Below are 19,767 nucleotides of genomic sequence, written 5' to 3' on the forward strand. Positions count from 1 at the left end.
GCTGACCTCAGTACCCCCCATTCCCTGGAGAGGCATTTCCCAAGGCCCTGCTTCCCATCAACCTGTCAGCCTCACCTACAGGCCACTCACTCAGGGGTCTCAGAGCCCCCACACTAGCGAACACAGGTGTGGAGAGCGCCTCTCCCAGCTCCGGGGAGGGGACCAGCAATTGTTTTGTAGCAGATGTAGGACCTACCAACAGCCCGTGCCTCGGGTGCGCCGCCAGACGAGAAGCCCAAAGCCTTCAGCCTTTGAGAAAGAGGTGCCTTTATCTGAAAATAACTACAGCCAAGCCCTCCATGTCCACAGGAGCTGCATCCGCAGATGCAACCAATTTTGGATAAAAAAACAAATTTAAATAACAAAAATAAATTTAATACAACAAAACACAATCCAAATTTTGAAAATACAGCATAGCAACTATTTACACAGCATTGACGCTGGATCAGGTATGGTGAGCAAGCTAGCTCAGGTTTGAGGTGTGCCGTATCGGGTATGGTGAACAAGCTAGCGAGGGTTTGAGGTGTGCCGGAGGACACGTGCTGCTTGTACGTGGGTGCCACACCCTTTCACATCGGGGACTGAGCCACACAGGTTTTGCTCTCCGAGGGGTACTGGAACCCGTCCCCCACTGATACCAAGAGACGACCCTGTTTCATCGCTGGGCTTAACTGGGTGTTTTCTGTTGTTGAAGATCCCGGAAGAGCACGACCTGGAGAGTCAGATCCGCAAGGAGCGGGAGTGGAGGTTCCTGCGAAACAGCCGCGTCAGGAGGCAGGCCCAGCAAGTCATCCAGAAGGGTAAGGGCACCCACCAGCCAGCCAGGAGCTCATTCCGGGGGTGGGGGCTGGGGGAGGGCCCCCCGTGAGCAGGCCCCCCGCAGCCCACGCACAACCTTCTCCAGCCATCCACTGTCCACAACAGACCCGCCCCCTGCACCCCGTCTCCCTTGCAGATAAGCACATCAAGGCTGGTGGAGGCGAAGCTGCTGCCACTCAAGGTTCTGCAGCCCAGAGTGGGGGGCGGGGCCGGGTGGGAGCCCAGCCACCCCCTGGGAAGAGGGCTGTCCCAGGACCCTGCCTCTTCCCCCTGCAAGGGCAGCCCCTAGCCCGCAGGATTAGCAGCACAGGTGGAACTCATGGAAGCGGAACTTTGCACGTTGATATTTCCAGAAGGGAAGGCCTCTGAGAGCCCACATCTCCCCACCCGGACGGGTGTCTTTGTGCCAGGCCCTGCAGATGGCGTGTCCTTCCCCGGAAACAGAAAGTGAAAATGCCAGGCCCTGGTTTCCTCAGCTGTGGCCTCCACCTTGTCCCTGAAATGGTGGCTAGCTCTATCACCCAACACTTCAGTCATGATTTTCCTAAACCTTCTCCCAGATTTGCCACCAGATGCCAAATGCCCCCTTCGCCTGCCTCACCATGTGCTCTGCCAGCTGCACGCAGAGTGGAGGGGCAGGGAGCAGCCCGGGAGGGGCCGTGTGTGCTGCCACAGACAGCAGAGGGGGCTCCTTGTGGAAGAGATCTGGGCTGCAGGCGACCCCGGTCGCAGAGACTTTGGGGAGCAGGGAGGCCCTGAGAGTCAACACAGCAATGAGGGTGTCAGGCAACCCCATCCCAGAGACCCTGGCCTCTCCCCAGAATCCAGGAGGGTACAGAGGCCCAGGCCCAGCCCTGTGGCCCCACTGAGGACACTGAGGGCACAGAGCAGCCGTGGTGTCTCCGCATTCCTCCCCTGCCCCCGCGGCCATGGGCTCCCACCACTGAGCCAGCTCTGGCTGGGGGACCTCAAACTGCCGCCAACCAAATCAGCCCCATCAAGAATCAAGGACTCTGACCCCAGTGTGCGGGTTTATTGTTCTGACTTTGCGTCTCTGTCCTGTAAAAGTCTGAAGATTATTTTGGGTTACTTTCTGAAGTTGGGGTTGGTGACCCGTAAGACAGATACCGTCCCTCCTGCCAAAGCTGAGGGACCTGCGCACTCTGTCCAGGCCCTGCCTGCAGGCAGCACGGACGCCGTGAGCTCGTCCTCAGCGAGCATGCCTCGGCCCAGCTCACACCTCCGCTCTGCTGAGCACCGAAGAGACTGCTGACTTCTGGTACCAGCGGCATTTCTGAAGCATGTTCCCATACAGCTCTCCCTGTAAAGGCCTGGGGTTCGTCTCGCATTAACACAGACGGTGGCTGTTGTGCCGAAAGCTAATTGTGGTTGTTTGTAGCCCTCTGTGTATCTGAAGAGCTGGCGGCAGACCAGGTTTAAACCTCCCGTGTTGCGATCCAGTGCATGCCGTGCCAGCAGCCGCCAGTGAACCTTGCAGCCAGGGTGGCCTTCTCCAGCAGAGAAAACAGACGACCCTGCTGGATGAGCCGCCTCCAGGTGGCGGTGACAGGAGGCCGTTTTCCTGGAGGTTAGCAGTTTTCTAGGACCCCCCAGCCTGCTAGCTGGGATGGCCAGCACACGGGGGCTGCCTGCTGCCTGAGACAGGCTTGGGAGCTGAGTCTGGCTCACACAGTTCAACATTGGAAGATGAGCTGGCCCCTGACGGCCAAGGTGATGCTCTGGCCTGGAGCCTGTGGTCAGAAACGAGCAGGGCATGAAACAGGGCTGGCATTCAAGACCCAAAACGGAGGTTTCTAGACAAAAAAAAAATATCTTTGTGAACCAGAATTGAGAGTTCTCTTTGTGAAAAAAGGGAGAGAGATTGTCCAGACACACAAAGGAGGGGCTGCGAGCCGCTGGAGACACCAGCAAATGAGGCCTGAAGACACGGGACGGTGCCAGCAGGCGTAGCGCCGGGAGCCGCTGAGGAGTGAGGCCGCGCCCTCCTCCCTGTCCTCGGAATTCGGATTCAGTGCGGGTGTTTATTTTCATTTAACAGCCGACTGTGTGCTGGGAAAGACGTGAGCGTTAAGAAAACGGAGAAACTGATGCCTGTGGATGGACGAGAACCAGAGAAGTCGGCGTTGCCCAGGAGGCAGGATTGGGAAAGCCTGTGCCACACAGGCCCCTGCGCGGCTCTTCAGCCTTCTCCTGGGGGACGTTCACGACCTTGGCCGTCACACACTGATTTTCAAACGTACCGGATGCACATGCTGGGTGGGGTTTCCCTTTGTCTTTCAGTGCTTAGATTATACCTAAACTCCGTCCAAATATCCCTGCAGCTGCGAATGGAGGGACCATAGGGTAACACGGTGTTGCTGCCACACCAAAGGCTTTGGGCCTGCCCGCCTCTGTGAGTGGGGACCCTCCTTATATAACCTGGCATTCCTTTCCTTTCCGTGGTTCCGGGTGTTTGCTGTTTAAGGACTGAAGCTGGGGACTGACAGCGTTGGAAACAGAGTAGCTCACCGAGGTGCCGTGCACACACCAAGCATCAGCGAGACTTCAGCCCGCAGACGCCGCGGCCCTGGTGCCACCTGGACAGTGCCAGGCACAAGCGGAGGGGCTGTCAGCTGCTGGGGGTGGGTGGCCTTGGCTGTGCTTAAGCCCAGCTCAGAGCGGCCTGCAGCGGAGTGCCCAAGTCACACGGCTTTGACCTTGTGCCCCGAGGGTAGGCTCCTTCTGTTGTAGGACTTTTTAGTTCAGCTAAAAACAGGGTCCTTGTCACACAACTATGAAAAATTAGGCTCCCAGACATTTTGAAGGGTGAGAAGGACAGGGTTTATTGGGCGAGAAGGAAAAGACCGTAAATAGGGCCTCCCTGCAAAGCCGGAGTCCTGCTGGTGCTCTTCCCGCCTCAGATTGGATCCGAGGTTCTACCCCGAATTGGGAGAGCCGGGCTCCTCTCTCTGCAAAGGGCACCAACTTCTATGGCTCCCCACTGTTGTCCCAGTGTGCAGGCTGGTGGAAGTTTCTCTGGGGACCACTTTATACTTGGCTGTCTCACTTCCTGCCAGAGCACAAGCCCACCACTCCCCACAAGGAAGACTTGAGGCCGGCGCGGTCCTCCGGGTCACTCGGTCCTCTGGGTCACGCGGTCCTCCGGGCCAGACCAGAAGTTCAGGTGAGGACATGGTTAGTAAGAGCCAGGTGGCTTCGCTCTGCACCACCTGGAGCTGTGTCTCCGGCTGAGGAAGGCTTGGGGGTCCCCAAGACACCCTCCTGGTTGCCCAGAGGCCACGCAGGTGACCACAGCCAGGGCCAGGAGGCAGCCCAGCTTGTGTCCCTGGCACTGCAACAGACAATCAGGCTTATGCACCCACAGACCTCCCGCTGCCCTCTCAGTCACCAAGATCAGACAATCAGGCTTGTGCACCCACAGACCCCCCGCTGCCCTTTCAGTCACCAAGATGTGTTGGATCCATCTTGACGCCCTCTGCATTTTTAGCTTCCTTTTATGGTTCCTTCTAGAACAAAGCCTTTCAGAGTCACAAGCGATTTACTTCCTAGTGCTCGCGTTCGGGGGCCTGGTGGTGAAGTCCACGTTCCCCTCTTCCGTTAAATCTGTGATTTTGTAATAGATCCCTCAATCAAGGAATTTCAGAGCTGTCATCTTTCTAGACTGAAAGACCCCCAGACTTTGGCTGCAGTGTGGATCCTGGTGGTCACACCCGTGTCTCCTCCTTAAGCCTGTTACGAATCAGAGCCCTACCCAGCTTATTCTGAAACCTTCAGCCCTTTCTTCACATAATCCGACCCAAATAATTCATATGAACCTGACCACTGCTGACAAGCATCGGCTGAATGCTTCCGCGTATCCAGCTCGGCATCAGGAGCTTTGGGGGTTCTGAGCAAAGGCATGGACCCTGTGGCCAGGGCCCTGGGCCCTCACTCTGGGGACTCAGTGGCTGCCGTCGCCCGAGAGCCCAGACGTGCCTGCCCCTCAGCAGGTTGTCAGGCCCCTCCCTTCAGTCCCTGCTTTTCTTTTGCTTCCTTTGTGTGTCTCCACGTCCGCAAGATATTGACGTCGGCCATGATAAGATACATTGTGAATGTTTATTGTAGATTAAGACTGGCTTGCTGGGCATGGTAGCTCACGCCTGTAATCCCAGCACTTTGAGAGGCCAAGGTGGGTGGATCACTTGATGTCAGGAGTTCGAGACCAGCCTGGCCAACATGGCAAAACCCTATCTCTACTAAAGATACAAAAATTAGCTGGGCATGGTGGTGGATACCTGTAATCCCAGCTACTCGGGAGGCTGAAGCAGGAGAATCACTTGAACCTGGGAGGCGGAGGTTGCAGTGAGCCAAGATCTCGCCACTGCACTCCAGCCTGGGCGACAGAGCAAGACTGTATCTCAAAAAAAAAAAAAAAAAGAAGACTGGCTGGGAGTATGCCTGTAATCTCAACACTTAGGGAGGCCGATGCAGGAGGATCGCTTGAGCCCAGGAATTTGAGACTTCCCCAGGCAACCTAGTAAGACCCTGTCTCAACAAAAAAACAAAGCAGCCAGGTGTGGTGGCACACGCCTATACCCCCAGCTACGTGCAGTTGAGGCGGGAGGATCGCTTAAGCAGGAGGTGGAAGCTGCAGTGAGCCTTGATCGCACCACTGTACTCCAGCCGGGGCTACAGAACAGGACTCTGTCTTTAAAAAATAAAAAAAAAAGGCCGGGCACGGTGGCTCAAGCCTGTAATCCCAGCACTTTGGGAGGCCGAGACGGGCGGATCACGAGGTCAGGAGATCGAGACCATCCTGGCTAACACGGTGAAACCCCATCTCTCCTAAAAAAATACAAAAAAACCTAGCCGGGCGTGGTGGCGGGCGCCTGTGGTCCCAGCTACTCGGGAGGCTGAGGCAGGAGAACGGCGTGAACCCGGGAGGCGGAGCTTGCAGTGAGCCGAGATCCGGCCACTGCACTCCAGCCTGGGGGACAGAGCCAGACTCCGTCTCAAAAATTAAAAAATAAAAAAAAAGGGGGGAAAGACGCTGGCTCCTGGATCCACTCTTTTGTGTTTCTTTTGACAGGCATTACGAGATTGGACGACCAAATATTTCTGAACAGGAACCCCGGCGTCCCCTCTGTGGTGAAATTCCACCCCTTCACGCCGTGCATCGCCGTCGCCGACAAGGACAGCATCTGGTATGCACCGTGCTTGTCGGACCTCCCTTCTGGCTGACCGGCAGCCCCAGCGATGCCCTGTTCACCCCAATCACCACTCCTCTTCCTTGAAAAGCCGACGCAAGACACTCACCCCGAGGCCCTTAGCGCTGTTTCCCGAGAGAGGCCCCCACTCACCTTCTCCTCGTTGACCGAGCCCCGCCCACACCTGCCCGGGGCCTGGCTCTGTCCTTGTCACTGAAAGACAGTCCAGAGTCCTGCCTGGAGGTCACGGGGGAGTGGCAGGGGGCTCCCCGATCCCACTTGTAATAGAGGTGTACACAGGGGGCCCGGCTTGCTGCCCTGCCCGCAGAAGCAAGTATGTGATAGACAAGCAGTGAGAAGACGCTAGGTGCCCCAGGAGAGAAGCGAGTTTAACCCACAGCAAGTATCGCCCTTACGTGATGGAGAGAGGACCCGCTTCATCGGGGAGGACAGTGGGAGGGTTCCCTTTAGAGTTTAGAGTTTGTAAAATCCCTGTGGTTCGCACCTCCATTTCTTTCTCCTCTCTTTTTAAAAATTGTGGTAAAACATACATAACCTAAAATCTGTCATTTTAACCGTTTTGAGTGCACAGCCAGTGGCATGAAGTGTATTCACATTGTTATGCGACCATCACCCCCACCGGTCTCCAGAACCTTCTCATTGCACAAAACTGAAACTTGGTCCCCATCAGACACCAGCTCCCCCATTCCTGCATCCACCTGAGCCAGTGTTCTACCTTCTGTCTCTCTGAAGTGGCCCACGCTAGGAGCCTCAACCAGTGCAGTCACCCGGGATTTGGCCCTTTGTGCCTGGCTTATTGGACTCAATGTAGTGTCTTCAAGATTCCTCCAGGCTATAGCACATGTCAGAATTTCCTTTTCCTGGCTGTGTAATATTCCACTGTGTGGACGGACGGACCACACTTTGTCTCATTGCTCATCTGTTCGTGGACACCTGGGCAGCTTCCACCTTTTGGCTATCGTGAATAACGCTGCTGTGAACATTGGTGTACAAGTACCTGTTCAAGTCCCTGCTTTCTGTTTTTTGGGGATACGCCCAGAGTGGAATTGCTGGACCATATGGTGATGCTCTGTTTAATTTTCGGAGGAACCACCAGGCTGTTTTCCACAGGAAATCCTCTTCCCTTCCACCCACACAGCCTGTGGCTCCGATTTCTCACATCCTTGCCAGCACCATTATTCTCTCTTTGTTTATTTGTTTGGAGACAGGGTCTCGCTTTGTTGTCCGGGCTGGTCTTGAGCTCCCAGGCTCCAACAGTCCTCCTGCCTCAGGCTCCCAAGTAGCTAGGACGACAGGTGTGAGCCACCGTGCCCGGCTGTAGTGTGTGGTTTTTTGATAGCAGCCATCCCGGTGGGTTTCCGGAGGTATCTCACTGTCATTTGGGTTTGCAGTTTCCTAATGACTTTTTTATTCCTCTCTTCTTCCCTTAAGCTTTTGGGACTGGGAGAAAGGGGAGAAACTGGACTATTTCCACAATGGGAACCCTCGGTACACAAGGGTCACTGCCATGGAGTATCTGAATGGCCAGGACTGCTCACTCCTGCTGACGGCCACAGGTGAGCGGGCTTTGCACAGCGGGGATCGGAACCTGGAGTCTGGAGGAGTGGCGGGGAGGGCGTGCAGTCCTGAAATGTGTTTGCACATCTGTCTTACAGACAGCCCTGCTCATTCAGAAGTGGGAGGTATATGAGGGAAGGGCTTCAGCAGCACAGACAGGAAAGCAAAGATGAGCCTGTCCTTCAGGGTTCCAGGGACTTGTCTTCTCATCTTGGTCCTCTGGCCCTTCCAGCACCAGGAACAGCCTCTGTCCTTAAACCCCTGTGAGAGATCGGGTGGGTCCCACGTGACGCCCGAGAATCAGGGAGGATGCCCCAAGCCACAACACGTGCCAGGTCCTCCCCGGCCGGTCTCCTGGCATCGCTGGCTCATTTGCCAGTTGCTGTCCCCGCCGGGAGCTGGCACTCACCCTCCTCCAGTCCCGTCCTGTGCCCGAAAGGACATCGTTGACCGTCATGGTCACTGACCAGTGGTTCATTGCCATAGTGGGTCTCGCTCTGGTTTTAGTTTTCTTGGGTTTTGGGGGGGTTTTTTTTTGGAGGGGGTCTGAAATGTCTCAGTTTCACTCTCACTTTGGAACAATCGTTTCCACGTCAGTTACCCCACGTTGACAGTCGTTTTCCTTTAGTGCTTTGAAAACATGTGTCCATTGCCTGTCACTGATGAGAAGTCACTGTCAGTCACATGGTACTTCCTGTAGAGATTGGAGAGCACTGGGTGGGAGGCAGGCGGGAGAAGCCAGCACAGCTGAGAGAAGCGAAGGCAGACGCCCAGATCCCACCCAGCCTGTCCCTGTCGGCTCCAGCCCCTGGACACCTGAGCCTCTGAGAGTGTCAAGTTGGTTGTATTGGCGAGTGCGCAGCCCTCAGCGTGGTTGTGGGTTCTTGGTGAGGGGCGCGGCCACGGGGACATGTCCTCCTGCAGCGCCTCCTCCGAGCACTGCCACCTCAGGACCAAGTAGCATCAACCCATGTCAAAAGCCCGTCCTTGTCCCTGTAGCTGTCAGATGTGACCGGGAGGAGATGTATAGTTGGGGCGGAGGGGGCAAGGGACCAGCCAGGCTCAGCCCACGGTTTCAGAGAGGCCAGATGTGTGCATCTCCGAGCACCAGAGGGAGAGGGCAGTTCCTTGGCTGAGAGAGCAGGCACTGGAGCCGGGCCGGGGTCCTTTACAGAGCGGGCTCCGGACAGCAGGAGAAGGCCTCGGGCTCCAGAACTGGGAGCGTGTGCTGTGTGGGGTGGAGAGCGGACAGCAGGACAGGCAGGCGGGTGGAGGCGAGGCCGTTGTCCACCAGGCCAATCAGCTTGGGGCTTGAAGAGCACCTGAGGGCCACACAGGAGGGGCTGGCAAGGCCAGGGGGCGGGGTTCCCGGAAGGCTCAGAGGACCCACATGCTTTCCCCACACCCAAGCTGACCTCCCTGCGCATCTGCTGGAGGACACAGAGGGCCGTTTGCTCCATTCTAAGCCCCTAAGAGCAGGGCACGGCGTCCATGCCCGCGTCTTAGGCGGAGAGTCCGGACGTCTGCATTGTCCCTTGAAGTCAAGGCTGCTTTCTTTGTGGAACACAGAGAGGAACGGGGCGGAGGGTGCGGGTGTCCTCTGTGAAGCTGGCCTTTCGTTCTGCTTCCTGGCACAGGCTGGCTCACCAGAGGGTAAAACGCAGCCCCCCCCCCCCCACCCAACCAAGCTTTGCCCGCCTGCCTCCCCACCAGGGAACCCGAGGCCCTAGAGCTGGAGGGAGGAAGGGACAGCGCCAGGTCCCAGGGCAGCCAGACCTCACTCGGAGTTGAGCTCTGTGGCCAGGGTGGGACAGGATTGTGGTCTCCCATCCCCCAGGCTGCGGCGACTCCTCCTGGCTCACCCAGCTGTGGGTCTGAGGGCAGAGTCGAGTCGGCGGGCACCCGGAGATCTGGAACCACGGGTAGCAAGTCAAGCTGCCCGCCCAGGGTCACTGCAGCACGTCTACCAGGAAGGCCTCTTACCCCACACACACAGCACAGGCCAGGCCAGCGCCGGGCCTGGTTCCCATCCTTCCTCTCTCCCTCCCCAGACGATGGTGCCATCAGGGTCTGGAAGAATTTTGCTGATTTGGAAAAGAACCCAGAGATGGTGACCGCGTGGCAGGGGCTCTCGGACATGCTGCCAACAACGCGAGGTGGGTCCGCCCTGCTCTTCCGCGGAGCAGAATGTGCTCCCAGGGCTGCAGGCACTCTCAAAGCTCCAGGGCCCTTCTGGGGCTGTCTCTACACAGGCTGCTCCACCTTAGAGTCCCCAGAATCCTAAAGCAGCAGCTCCCCACCAATGTCCCTGAAAGCATGTGAGCCCCAGGGCCCTGAGTGCACTGCCTGGCCGGAGTCCCAGCCCTGGGCACTGTCAGCCACTCGTGGGTGCCCCTGTCCCCAACCTTCATCCGTGGCTTGCAGACATGTGCTGCTTGGGACAGTATCACTGCTGGCAGGGCCTAAAGGACCGGCATCACACGCTCTTTGGGCCCAAATTTAACTCCTCTTTGGTCAGTGCACATGGCCGCCTGGGGCCTCATGCACTCACTGGCCTGCCCAGGCTGCTGGGACAGAGTGGCTGCAGTGTCGGCTCTGGTACAGTTCTGCGTGTTGCCTGCACCGCTGCATGGCCTGGACGAGGGCCGGGGCACGGCCCGCAGGTCGTTCTGGAAGGACTCAGGTGGAGTTAGGAGGCTCCCAGGGTGAGGCTTTGGGGTCTGGATTTCCAGAGGCCCCTCCGCAGCGCCAGGCATTCGCCTCTAGGGGTCATCGCCCTTCAGCGGATCCTGCAGCTCTTGGCAATGCCCAGAGTGAACGGTTACCCCGCCGGCCCCTCTGCCGGCTCCTGCCGGTTTGTGATTTCTGTGTCTTCGTCTGTAGCCCGTGGATGTGGCCTTACACCTTGTGGTCAGCCGTCCGTGTGGGGCCTGCCTGGTTCTGCCCTAGGTCACATGGCTCTGTCTCTGCCCTTCTGTCCAAGCGCCTGTCCCAGGAGATGCCAACCCTCACGTGCCTCAGGGGACGTCATGGGGACAGCTCCAGGGTGGACATTTCCTGGAATGTTGGATTTTTTTTTTTTTTTTTTTTTGAGACGGAGTCTCGCTCTGTCGCCCAGGCTGCAGTGCTGTGGCCGGATCTCAGCTCACTGCAAGCTCCGCCTCCCGGGTTCCCGCCATTCTCCTGCCTCAGCCTCCCGAGTAACTGGTTCACAGGCGCCACCACCACAACCGCTAGTCTTTTTTTTTTTTTTTTTTGAGACGGAGTTTCACTTTTGCTGCCCAGGCTGAAGTGCCATGGCGGATCTTGGCTCACTGCAAGCTCCACCTCCCGGGTTCGAGCAATTCTCCTGCCTCAGCCTCCTGAGTAGCTGGGATTACAGACACCTGCCACCACGCCCAGCTATTTTGTGTATTTTTAGTAGAGACAGTGTTTCACTATGTTGGCCAGACTGGTCTCGAACTCCTGACCTCAAGTGATCCACCCGCCTCAGCCTCCCCAAGTGCTGGGATTACAGGTGTGAGCCACCGCACCTGGCCTACACTGGCTAATCTTTTATTATTTGTAAAGACAAGGTCTCGCTATGTCGCCCAGGCTGGTCTTGAACTCCTGGGCTTAACCAATCCTCCTGTCTCGGCCTCCCAAAGTGCTGGGATTACAGGTATAAATATATCTGGCCTGGGACTGCATTTCAAAAGTAAAATAAAGAATGTATGTATGCCGGCCGGGCGCGGTGGCTCAAGCCTGTAATCCCAGCACTTTGGGAGGCCGAGGCGGGTGGATCACGAGTCAGGAGATCGAGACTATCCTGGCTAACATGGTGAAACCCCGTCTCTACTAAAAATACAAAAAAAAATTAGCCGGGCACGGTGGCGGGCGCCTGTAGTCCCAGCTACTTGGGAGGCTGAGGCGGGAGAATGGCGTGAACCCGGGAGGCGGAGCTTGCAGTGAGCCGAGATCACGCCACTGCACTCCAGCCTGGGAGACACAGTGAGACTCCGTCTCAAAAAAAAAAAAAAAAAGAATGTATGTATGCCAGCAATTAACCACTGGAAAATGTAATTATAAAACATCATGGGCCAGGCGTGGTGGCTCACGCCTGTAATCCCAGCACTTTGGGAAGCCAAGGCAGATGGATCACCTGAGGTCAATAGTTCCAGACCAGCCTGACTAACATGGTGAAACCCCTTCTCTACTAAAAATACAAAAATTAGGCCGGGCGCGGTGGCTCAAGCCTGTAATCCCAGCACTTTGGGAGGCCGAGACGGGCGGATCACGAGGTCAGGAGATCAAGACCATCCTGGCTAACACGGTGAAACCCCGTCTCTACTAAAAAAAATACAAAAAACTAGCCGGGCGATGTGGCGGGCGCCTGTAGTCCCAGCTACTCGGGAGGCTGAGGCAGGAGAATGGCGTGAACCCGGGAGGCGGAGCTTGCAGTGAGCTGAGATCCGGCCACTGCACTCCAGCCTGGGCGACAGAGCGAGACTCCGTCTCAAAAAAAATAAATAAATAAAATAAAAATAAAAATAAAAATACAAAAATTAGCTGGACGTGGTGGCAGGCGCCTGTAATCCCAGTTACTCAGGAGGCTGAGGCAGGAGAATCACTTGAACCTGGGAGGCAGAGGTTGCAGTGAGCCGAGATCACACCATAGCACTCCAGCCGGGGCAAAAGAGCAAGACTCCATCTCAAAAAAAAAGAAAGAAAGAAATCATGGAGCACGGGAATAAAAACTCCAACACATGCTCCTTCTTCACAGATCAAAGCGTAAACTCTAATTGAAGACTATCAAAGACCCATGCAGTGTTGACAGCACCATAGCCGTGGATGAAAAGACTCATCATCGTGAGACTGGCAGTTCTCAAATTAATCTGTGCATTTATTCATACACTTCTGATTATATTCCCAGGAAAGATTTTTATAAAATGCAGACCAGCCGAGGCAATATTGAAGAGGCGCAGACGGCATTAAGAAGCTGCAATTGCAGGGCAGCCGGGCCAAGAGGCACCAGGGCCCTCAGCGCAGCAGTGAGCCCAGAAGGGCCGCAAGTGGCAGGGTACCTCTGCACACTGCAGGAGGAGCCATGTTGCTAAATGGTGTTGGGACAGCTGGTGCCCTATGGAAAAACATGCGGTGACACCCCTATCTCACACTATGCACACAACACATCAGCGAGAGACCTAACCCTTTCAGAGAAAAGTCAAGAGGAAATCTTCATAACCGTGAGGAACAAAAAGACAGCTTGAACAGGAGACCAAGGGTAAAGACGTCGATAGGTTTGACTCTACAAACTTCTTCATGACCACAAGAAAAAGTCACGGTTGTAATGTAAGTGGCAGAATAAGAAAGGATATTTGCAGTATCTACGAGTTACAGAATATATATAAAAATATGTGCGACTGTCTGATGTGAAAAAAACGGCAAACACCACACGTCGATAAGGATTTGGGGACACTGGCTTGTGTGTGTCCTGCCAGGAGTGTAGATGGTCACCCATTTGGGAAATGAAATGGCCTTCCCTGGGGAGATCGGAGTCATGCAAGACGCATGACTGGCAGTTCCGCTTCTAGGCGCTTCCTTCTCCACCTGCAAGGACACGTGAAGTTGTTGACTATGACATGGTTTACAAAGCCAGGGGCAGCTCCAATGACGGGGTTAGTTGTACAGTGGAAGGTAACACAAGATTAAATGAGTTAACCAGAGCTGCGTGTCTTGGGCCAGATAAATCCTCAAAGCCTAACAGTAAAGAAGCAAGTCGCCAGAAGGGAGGCCCCGTTTTGACATTGAAGAGGCTTTTTGAAATGTGGAAGGCGTGGTACATTGTCGATGGGCGTGCGTAAGCAGGAGAACCTCAGCGGCCCCTGGGAGGCGCCCTCAGCCCACGGGACGGCTCTCCCGGGCACGGGCAGGGGCAGAGGCAGACGATGCGTTTACTGTGTCTAAAATTATACTTCTCTAAGAAAAAAAAAAAAAAAGCAAACAATGGTAAAAAGCAAAGTTAGAGCTGAGTGGTGGGTCAAGGATTACTGTGGTGTTCCTTTCTGTATTTAAAATAGTTACCATTACACTTCTAGAACTGAATCTGGTTTTAAATAGAGGCCGTCACGTGAGGTGGGGTTGCTCTGCTCTGTCTAATCCCTGCACAAAGGGCAGCCCTTGCCCCGTTCTCTCTGTCCATCCCTTGCTGACGCCGGCCGTCGGGAGTCAGCCCCTGGCTGTCTGGAGTCTGCCAGCCCGTGGCCCATGCTGAGCTCCTGTTGGTCTCAGAAGAACTGGCCTCCTCCAGCTTTGACAGGGCCAGATGGAGGACCCTCATCTTCAAGCCTTGACAGCCTTCCTAAAGTCACCGCGACCTGCCAGTTCTGCCCAGGTGTCCAGACGGCGGGCATCGTAGACGTTCCTGGAAGGCTCTGCTCCCTCTGGCAGATGCCTGGGTCATAGGCGAGTCAGGGGAAGGCTCGGAGTTCCAGCTCAGAATTGTCGCCCCAGCCTGGACGTGGGGCACACCAGGGGCCCCAGCAGGAGCTCATGTGAGGCATATGGACCCACCAGATGGGCTCAGTGGTGGCAGGGGTTCCTTGGAGCCCCTGGCCAAGTGGCTGCCCAGAGCAGGCCCCAAAGCCTGCCCAAGGCGAGGGCCCACAGGGTGACGCCACGTCCCACTGTGTCTCTCCAGGAGCCGGGATGGTGGTGGACTGGGAGCAGGAGACCGGCCTCCTCATGAGCTCGGGGGACGTGCGGATCGTCCGGATCTGGGACACAGACCGTGAGATGAAGGTGCAGGTAACCATGCGGGTGTCCCCCAAGCCCCAGGCCTGTGGGGCAGTGTGTGCAGGGCTGGTCCTCATCACAGAGCCCAGCACAGTGTGCGGTGAGGCCTGGCCATCCCAGGGGCGGAGGCAGGGCCTGGAAGGACAGTGCCGGGACGATGCCGGGAGGAGACATGGGCTGCCTGAGGCCCGTGGATGCAGGTGAACCGCAGCGTTCAGCCCCGCGCTAGTGTGGCTCAGCCTGTGCCAGCTCTGAGTGTTTTCAAGTAGGGTCTTCTCTCTGCAAGTTAAGGAATGTCAGAAATCAGTAGGGTGAGCCATTGTAAATTAGAATGATTATTTGTAGGGTTTTTGTTTGTTTTTGTTTTTTTGAGATGGGGTCTCACTCTGTCACCCTGCGTCACCCAGGCTGGAGTGCAGTGGTGCAGTCACAGCTCACTGCAGCCTCAACCTCCTGGTCCACGTGATCCTCCCATCTCACCCCCACAAGTAGCTGGAACTACAGGCATGCGCCCCCACGCCTGGCTAATTGTTTAAACTTTTTGTAGAGACGGGGGTCTCAGTATTTGCCCAGGCTGGTCTCGAATTCCTGGCTCCGGCAATCTTCCTGCCTGGGCCTCCCAAAGCACTGGGATTACAGGTGTGAGCCACTACAGAAGGCTTTTTGCTTCTTTTTTTGAGACGGAGTCTCACTCTGTCGCCCAGGCTGGAGTACAGTGGTGTGATCTCAGCTCACTGCAAGCTCCGCCTCCCGGGTTCATGCCATTCTCCTGCCTCAGCCTCCCAAGTAGCTGGGACTACAGGCGCCCACCAACACGCCCGGCTAATTTTTTTTGTATTTTTAGTAGAGAGGGGGTTTCACGTGTTAGCCAGGATGGTTTCGATCTCCTTACCTCGTGATCCACCCACCTCAGCCTCCCAGAGTGCTGGGATTATAGGCGTGAGCCACTGCGCCTGGCCAGAAGCCTCTTTGCCTCTTAAAGCATCTGTTATTTTCAGTTTTGACAAAAAGCGGAGTACATTGGTTTTGCCCCAAACAGCCTGGAAAAGTGGTAGAGACCTCAGGAGGCCGCGCTCAGCAGAAATCTACCTGCATTGACTTCGTTTGGAGCAGAGGCGAGACCACAGATACTGTGAGGGACAGTGCCTGAGGTGGCTTTAGAGCCAGGATTCCCTTCCCCCGGCTCCCCAGGGAGAGGTGCGGAGCAGAGGCCGTCCCCAGCCTCTCTCCCGGGCCGTCTGGTGTCAGGAGGGATGGCTCAGCCCTGCCGTAGAGGGTGGTGTGGTGCAGGCCCAGCAGAGGGGAGGCCTGGGCACCCTCAGCTGCTCAAAGCCGCTGTGGTTGCTCTGGGCAGCAGCAGCCTGAGAACCTGGCCCAGGCCTCTCCCTGTGGGCAGCGTCTCCTCTGACCTGACCACGGATCCCACAAGGCACCAGCAGCTTTCATGGCACCTTCTTTGGGGTGGAGGGGTCTTGGGCCTGCCTGGAACTGTGGCTCCACACGAGATGTGGCCCTCAGGGCACAGCGTGGACACCCTGATCCCCAGGGTCTGGTCACCAGTTGGGTCTTAGAGGCCCGGGTGGCCTGCGGGGTAGGTGCTGTTCCTGCAGAGGTGCGTGGAGGCACAGAGCGCAGCAGGTGTTCCCAGAGCCACCTCTGCCCCTCGCAGGGGTCCGGCCCCATCGTCCCCACACCTGGGTTTCCTCCTGGAGTACACAACCCAGCACCGTCCTTCATGCGTGGAAAGCGCTCACCCTCTCGTGGCCCTTTTCCTCCTGCGTCCCTGGCAGGTGCCATCGCCCCCCACCCCCACTTCTCCAGCACTTATAGCCCCCGAGGGAGCCAGGCGACCCCTCCTGGACTCATCCCGTAGTTCATTAGAAGTTCTGAGAAGTAGCCAGTGAGGAGTCCTTGCCAAAATGTGCTTTGCTTTCCTTTTCAGGAAGCAGAGAGAGGTTGGAAGTTTAATTGGCACTGACAGCCAGTCCTTCCCAGAGGCATTTACAGGCCGCCGCTCAGGGTGGGGCTGGGGCCTGCCTCACTGGCTCGGGGCCCAGGGCCTCAGGGCCGTCCCTCCAAGGCCAACGGACAAGGGTGTGACTCAGTGCCCTGCCAGCCCCTGCCTCTCCCTGGGACTCCTGGGCTCCCCGGGCCTTTGATGCTTCCCTGGATAGAGAGAAAGGCCCCCACAGCCAGGGAGGCAGCAAGAGGGGTCCTGGTGCTGCAGGACAGCAGGGAGGGAGCTCAGTGCCCAGGTCTTCACCGGGCTGCCTGTGTTTGGCCCTAGGACATCCCCACGGGCGCAGACAGCTGCGTGACGAGTCTGTCCTGTGATTCCCACCGCTCACTCATCGTGGCTGGCCTCGGTGATGGCTCCATCCGCGTCTACGACAGAAGGATGGCGCTCAGCGAATGGTACCTTGGCCCTGTCCTCTCCCTCCCCCAGTGGTGGCAGGGCGCCTTCTAGGTGGTAGAGGCCGTGTCACTGCCAGTTGGTTGGGTCCAGGTTTCTCAGTGAGATGCAAAGCTTCCCCAGGAGCCCACAATGGAGTATTTAGGCCAGTCCTGCTGGGCTCCCCAAAACCGCCAGGCCTGTCCCACCGAGGTCCATCCCACAGCCTGTGGAGGAGCACAGGGTACAGGCCATGTGGGATGAGCCAGTGGACTGGAGGCAGAGGCTATCGGGGTGAGGCGGGGGCCCCAGCCAGACACCTGCCACCTCTGAGCTCACCTGAACAGAATACCGCCACTGCCTGCCACCTCTTGGGTCATGCAGCAAGTGTCCAGGGAGGGATGTCTGAGGGCACACGCGTGGGCACAGCAGCCCTGGGCACTGCCTCTGCCGAGCACCCTGTGGGCAGGTGCTGTCCGGGCCTAGCAGGGGACAGTCTGTCTTGGCCCACACGGCTGATGCCGCAGAAGTAAATTTCACCCGGCACAGAGCGAGGATTCCCAGAAGGTCCTTGTGCCTCCAGCTTCATCAGCTTTAGGTCTGGGATGCTCATTCCTAACCCTCCAGTCTGCACAGATCAGGCAGGCACAGTGAGGAGTTTTGAGGGAAGTAAAGCAAAGGGTGGGCAGGGCCTGGGAGCGCTGCGGTGGCTGCCTGGCCCCCATCTCTGGGCAGCTCCCACGTGGCTCAGACAGTCCTCCAGCAGCCTGACGGTGACCTAGGGCCCAGCCCTGAGCCGGCCTGGGGAGGACACAGGGGGTCTCTGCTGGAGCAGGTCACCTGGAGGGGGCTCTGACCCTGCGTGGGCACTAGCTCCTCCTGGGCAGCGGACGGGCGAGGGCCTGCGGACCCACTGGCACAGGCTGACGTGGGCAGTCCCTGGTGCGGACCCGCTGGCACAGGCAGACCTGGGCAGTCCTGGTGCGGACCCGCTGGCACAGGCAGACGTGGGCAGTCCCTGGTGCGGACCCACTGGCACAGGCAGACGTGGGCAGTCCCTGGTGCGGACCCACTGGCACAGGCAGACGTGGGCAGTCCCTGGTGCGGACCCGCTGGCATAGGCAGACCTGGGCAGTCCTGGTGCGGACCCGCTGGCACAGGCAGACCTGGGCAGTCCCTGGTGCGGACCCTCTGGCACAGGCAGACCTGGGCAGCCCCCGGTGAGAGCCCCGAAGGGCGGGGACGTCCTTCGGGGAAGCCCACGCTGAGCGCGCCCCTCCCCTGCAGCCGCGTCATGACGTACCGGGAGCACACAGCCTGGGTGGTGAAGGCCTCCCTGCAGAAGCGCCCCGACGGCCACATCGTGAGTGTGAGGTGAGGAGCGCCGATAGTTAGCAGCCATTCTGCTGTAAAAACATTATTTTCCCCTCCTTTTAAAATATGTCCTTGGTATTTAAACAGCTGAAAGGGGATGGCATTTCGAGCAGTAATTAACTCCTGCCCTGGAACTGGCCAGAAAGGTCAGGCACAGCCCCCAGGGGCCCGGGGCCGCGGCTGCTCCCCCTGCTGGGGGACACCTGACCTGCAGGCGCTGTGGGAACTCCTGGGCTGCGGCGCGGAGGGTCCGGGGGGAGCTGGGCAGCGGCTCTCCCTCCACAGCAGGGGTGGCCGAGTGGCCGGCGCATCCGCCAGGCATGTGGCAGTTGTCTGCACGTAAATTCAGTTCTGCCGCTTGGTGAATACAGCACCAAGAGCAGGGAATATTTATTTGCCTATTAAAGGGAGAGCAGAATGTAATTTATGAACACAAAGCCAGCGTTTCTTCAAAGAGATGCTCTTTCCCCCCTTGTTTGTGATATAAAAACCAGACATAACTCTTGGGATGGACGCCTGCTAGGGTGGAAGGCAGGAGCCACGGGGCCTCAAAAGGGCCAGGCCATCCCTCAGGCCGCAGCCCGCCATCTAGGCTCTGTCTCCCGGGACCGCAGGCCCCTGTTGCATGAAATCTAATCTCTGGCTGGAAATGAAACCAGTAGCTCACAGCCTCCTCCTGCGTCTGTGCTCGTGGCCATTTCTCTAGGCCGGAAAGCTCCGGGCCTTTTCTGGCTCTGAGGGAGCTCGAGGGGCAGCCTTGACCCTGAGACCGGTGTGGGGGCGTGTCTGGGCCCGGCCTGGGCAGCCCTCACAGGGGCGCTGAGCATCCAGGCAGCCTTTTCCTTGAGCAGTGTGTGTGCAAACAGGCATGCGACCCCCACACCTAGTTCCGCCGTCCCCCGGTCAGGCCCCTCCTGGGGGCTCCGGGTGGAGGTGTCACCGTGATCCTCTCTTGGCAGCGTCAACGGAGACGTGCGCATCTTTGATCCCCGGATGCCCGAGTCAGTGAATGTGCTTCAGATCGTGAAGGGGCTGACAGCCCTGGACATCCACCCCCAGGCGGACCTGATCGCATGGTAGGCTCCGCCTCCCTGGCCTCCGAGCCCCCCGCCTGCGGCCTCTGTGCAAACACCAGGCTCTTGTGCGCCTGCCCCACAGGAGCTGAAGGAGAGGGTAGGGGAGGATTTCACTGCTGTTGGGACATAAAAACAAAAGATCTCTGCCTGCCACATCCTCCTCCCAGGATCAACTCTCAGGGCCCTGCCAGGCCCCAGTCCTCAGTGAGAGTGACCAGAGGGTCACACCTGCCCCGAGCCGGCCTGTCCCTGCAGTCTCAGCCTGTGCACCTGTCTTTCTTCCATCCTCAGAGGACAGGGCAGTGACACCGGGACCCTTTCTCTCCCCACAGTGGCTCCGTCAATCAGTTCACCGCCATCTACAACGGGGGCGGCGAGCTGATCAACAACATCAAGTACTATGACGGCTTCATGGGCCAGCGGGTCGGCGCCATCAGCTGCCTGGCCTTCCACCCACACTGGGTCAGTGCAGCAGCGGGTGGGGGCCGGGGGCCAGGGGCGAGGGATGGGAGGCAAGGGGGCCAGACAGCAGGGGTCCTGCCTGGGC

The 19,767-nt window shown here is 57.6% G+C and overlaps 1 protein-coding gene across 3 annotated transcripts in view; it reads left to right on the forward strand.

The window, feature by feature from the left end:
- RPTOR (regulatory associated protein of MTOR complex 1) overlaps positions 1 to 19,767 on the forward strand; it is a 416,763-nt gene that overhangs the window by 393,953 nt on the left and 3,043 nt on the right. For all 3 annotated transcript variants that reach the window (XM_025362539.1, XM_025362540.1, XM_025362541.1), the window contains 9 exons: positions 695 to 800; positions 5,909 to 6,023; positions 7,479 to 7,603; positions 9,656 to 9,760; positions 14,284 to 14,390; positions 16,666 to 16,793; positions 18,058 to 18,144; positions 19,104 to 19,220; positions 19,553 to 19,682. In XM_025362539.1, coding sequence (XP_025218324.1) covers positions 695 to 800; positions 5,909 to 6,023; positions 7,479 to 7,603; positions 9,656 to 9,760; positions 14,284 to 14,390; positions 16,666 to 16,793; positions 18,058 to 18,144; positions 19,104 to 19,220; positions 19,553 to 19,682 — 1,020 coding nt within the window. The remainder of the gene's footprint in view (positions 1 to 694; positions 801 to 5,908; positions 6,024 to 7,478; positions 7,604 to 9,655; positions 9,761 to 14,283; positions 14,391 to 16,665; positions 16,794 to 18,057; positions 18,145 to 19,103; positions 19,221 to 19,552; positions 19,683 to 19,767) is intronic.

This window comes from Theropithecus gelada, chromosome 16 (assembly GCF_003255815.1).
Source record: "Theropithecus gelada isolate Dixy chromosome 16, Tgel_1.0, whole genome shotgun sequence".
Taxonomy (NCBI): domain Eukaryota; kingdom Metazoa; phylum Chordata; class Mammalia; order Primates; family Cercopithecidae; genus Theropithecus; species Theropithecus gelada.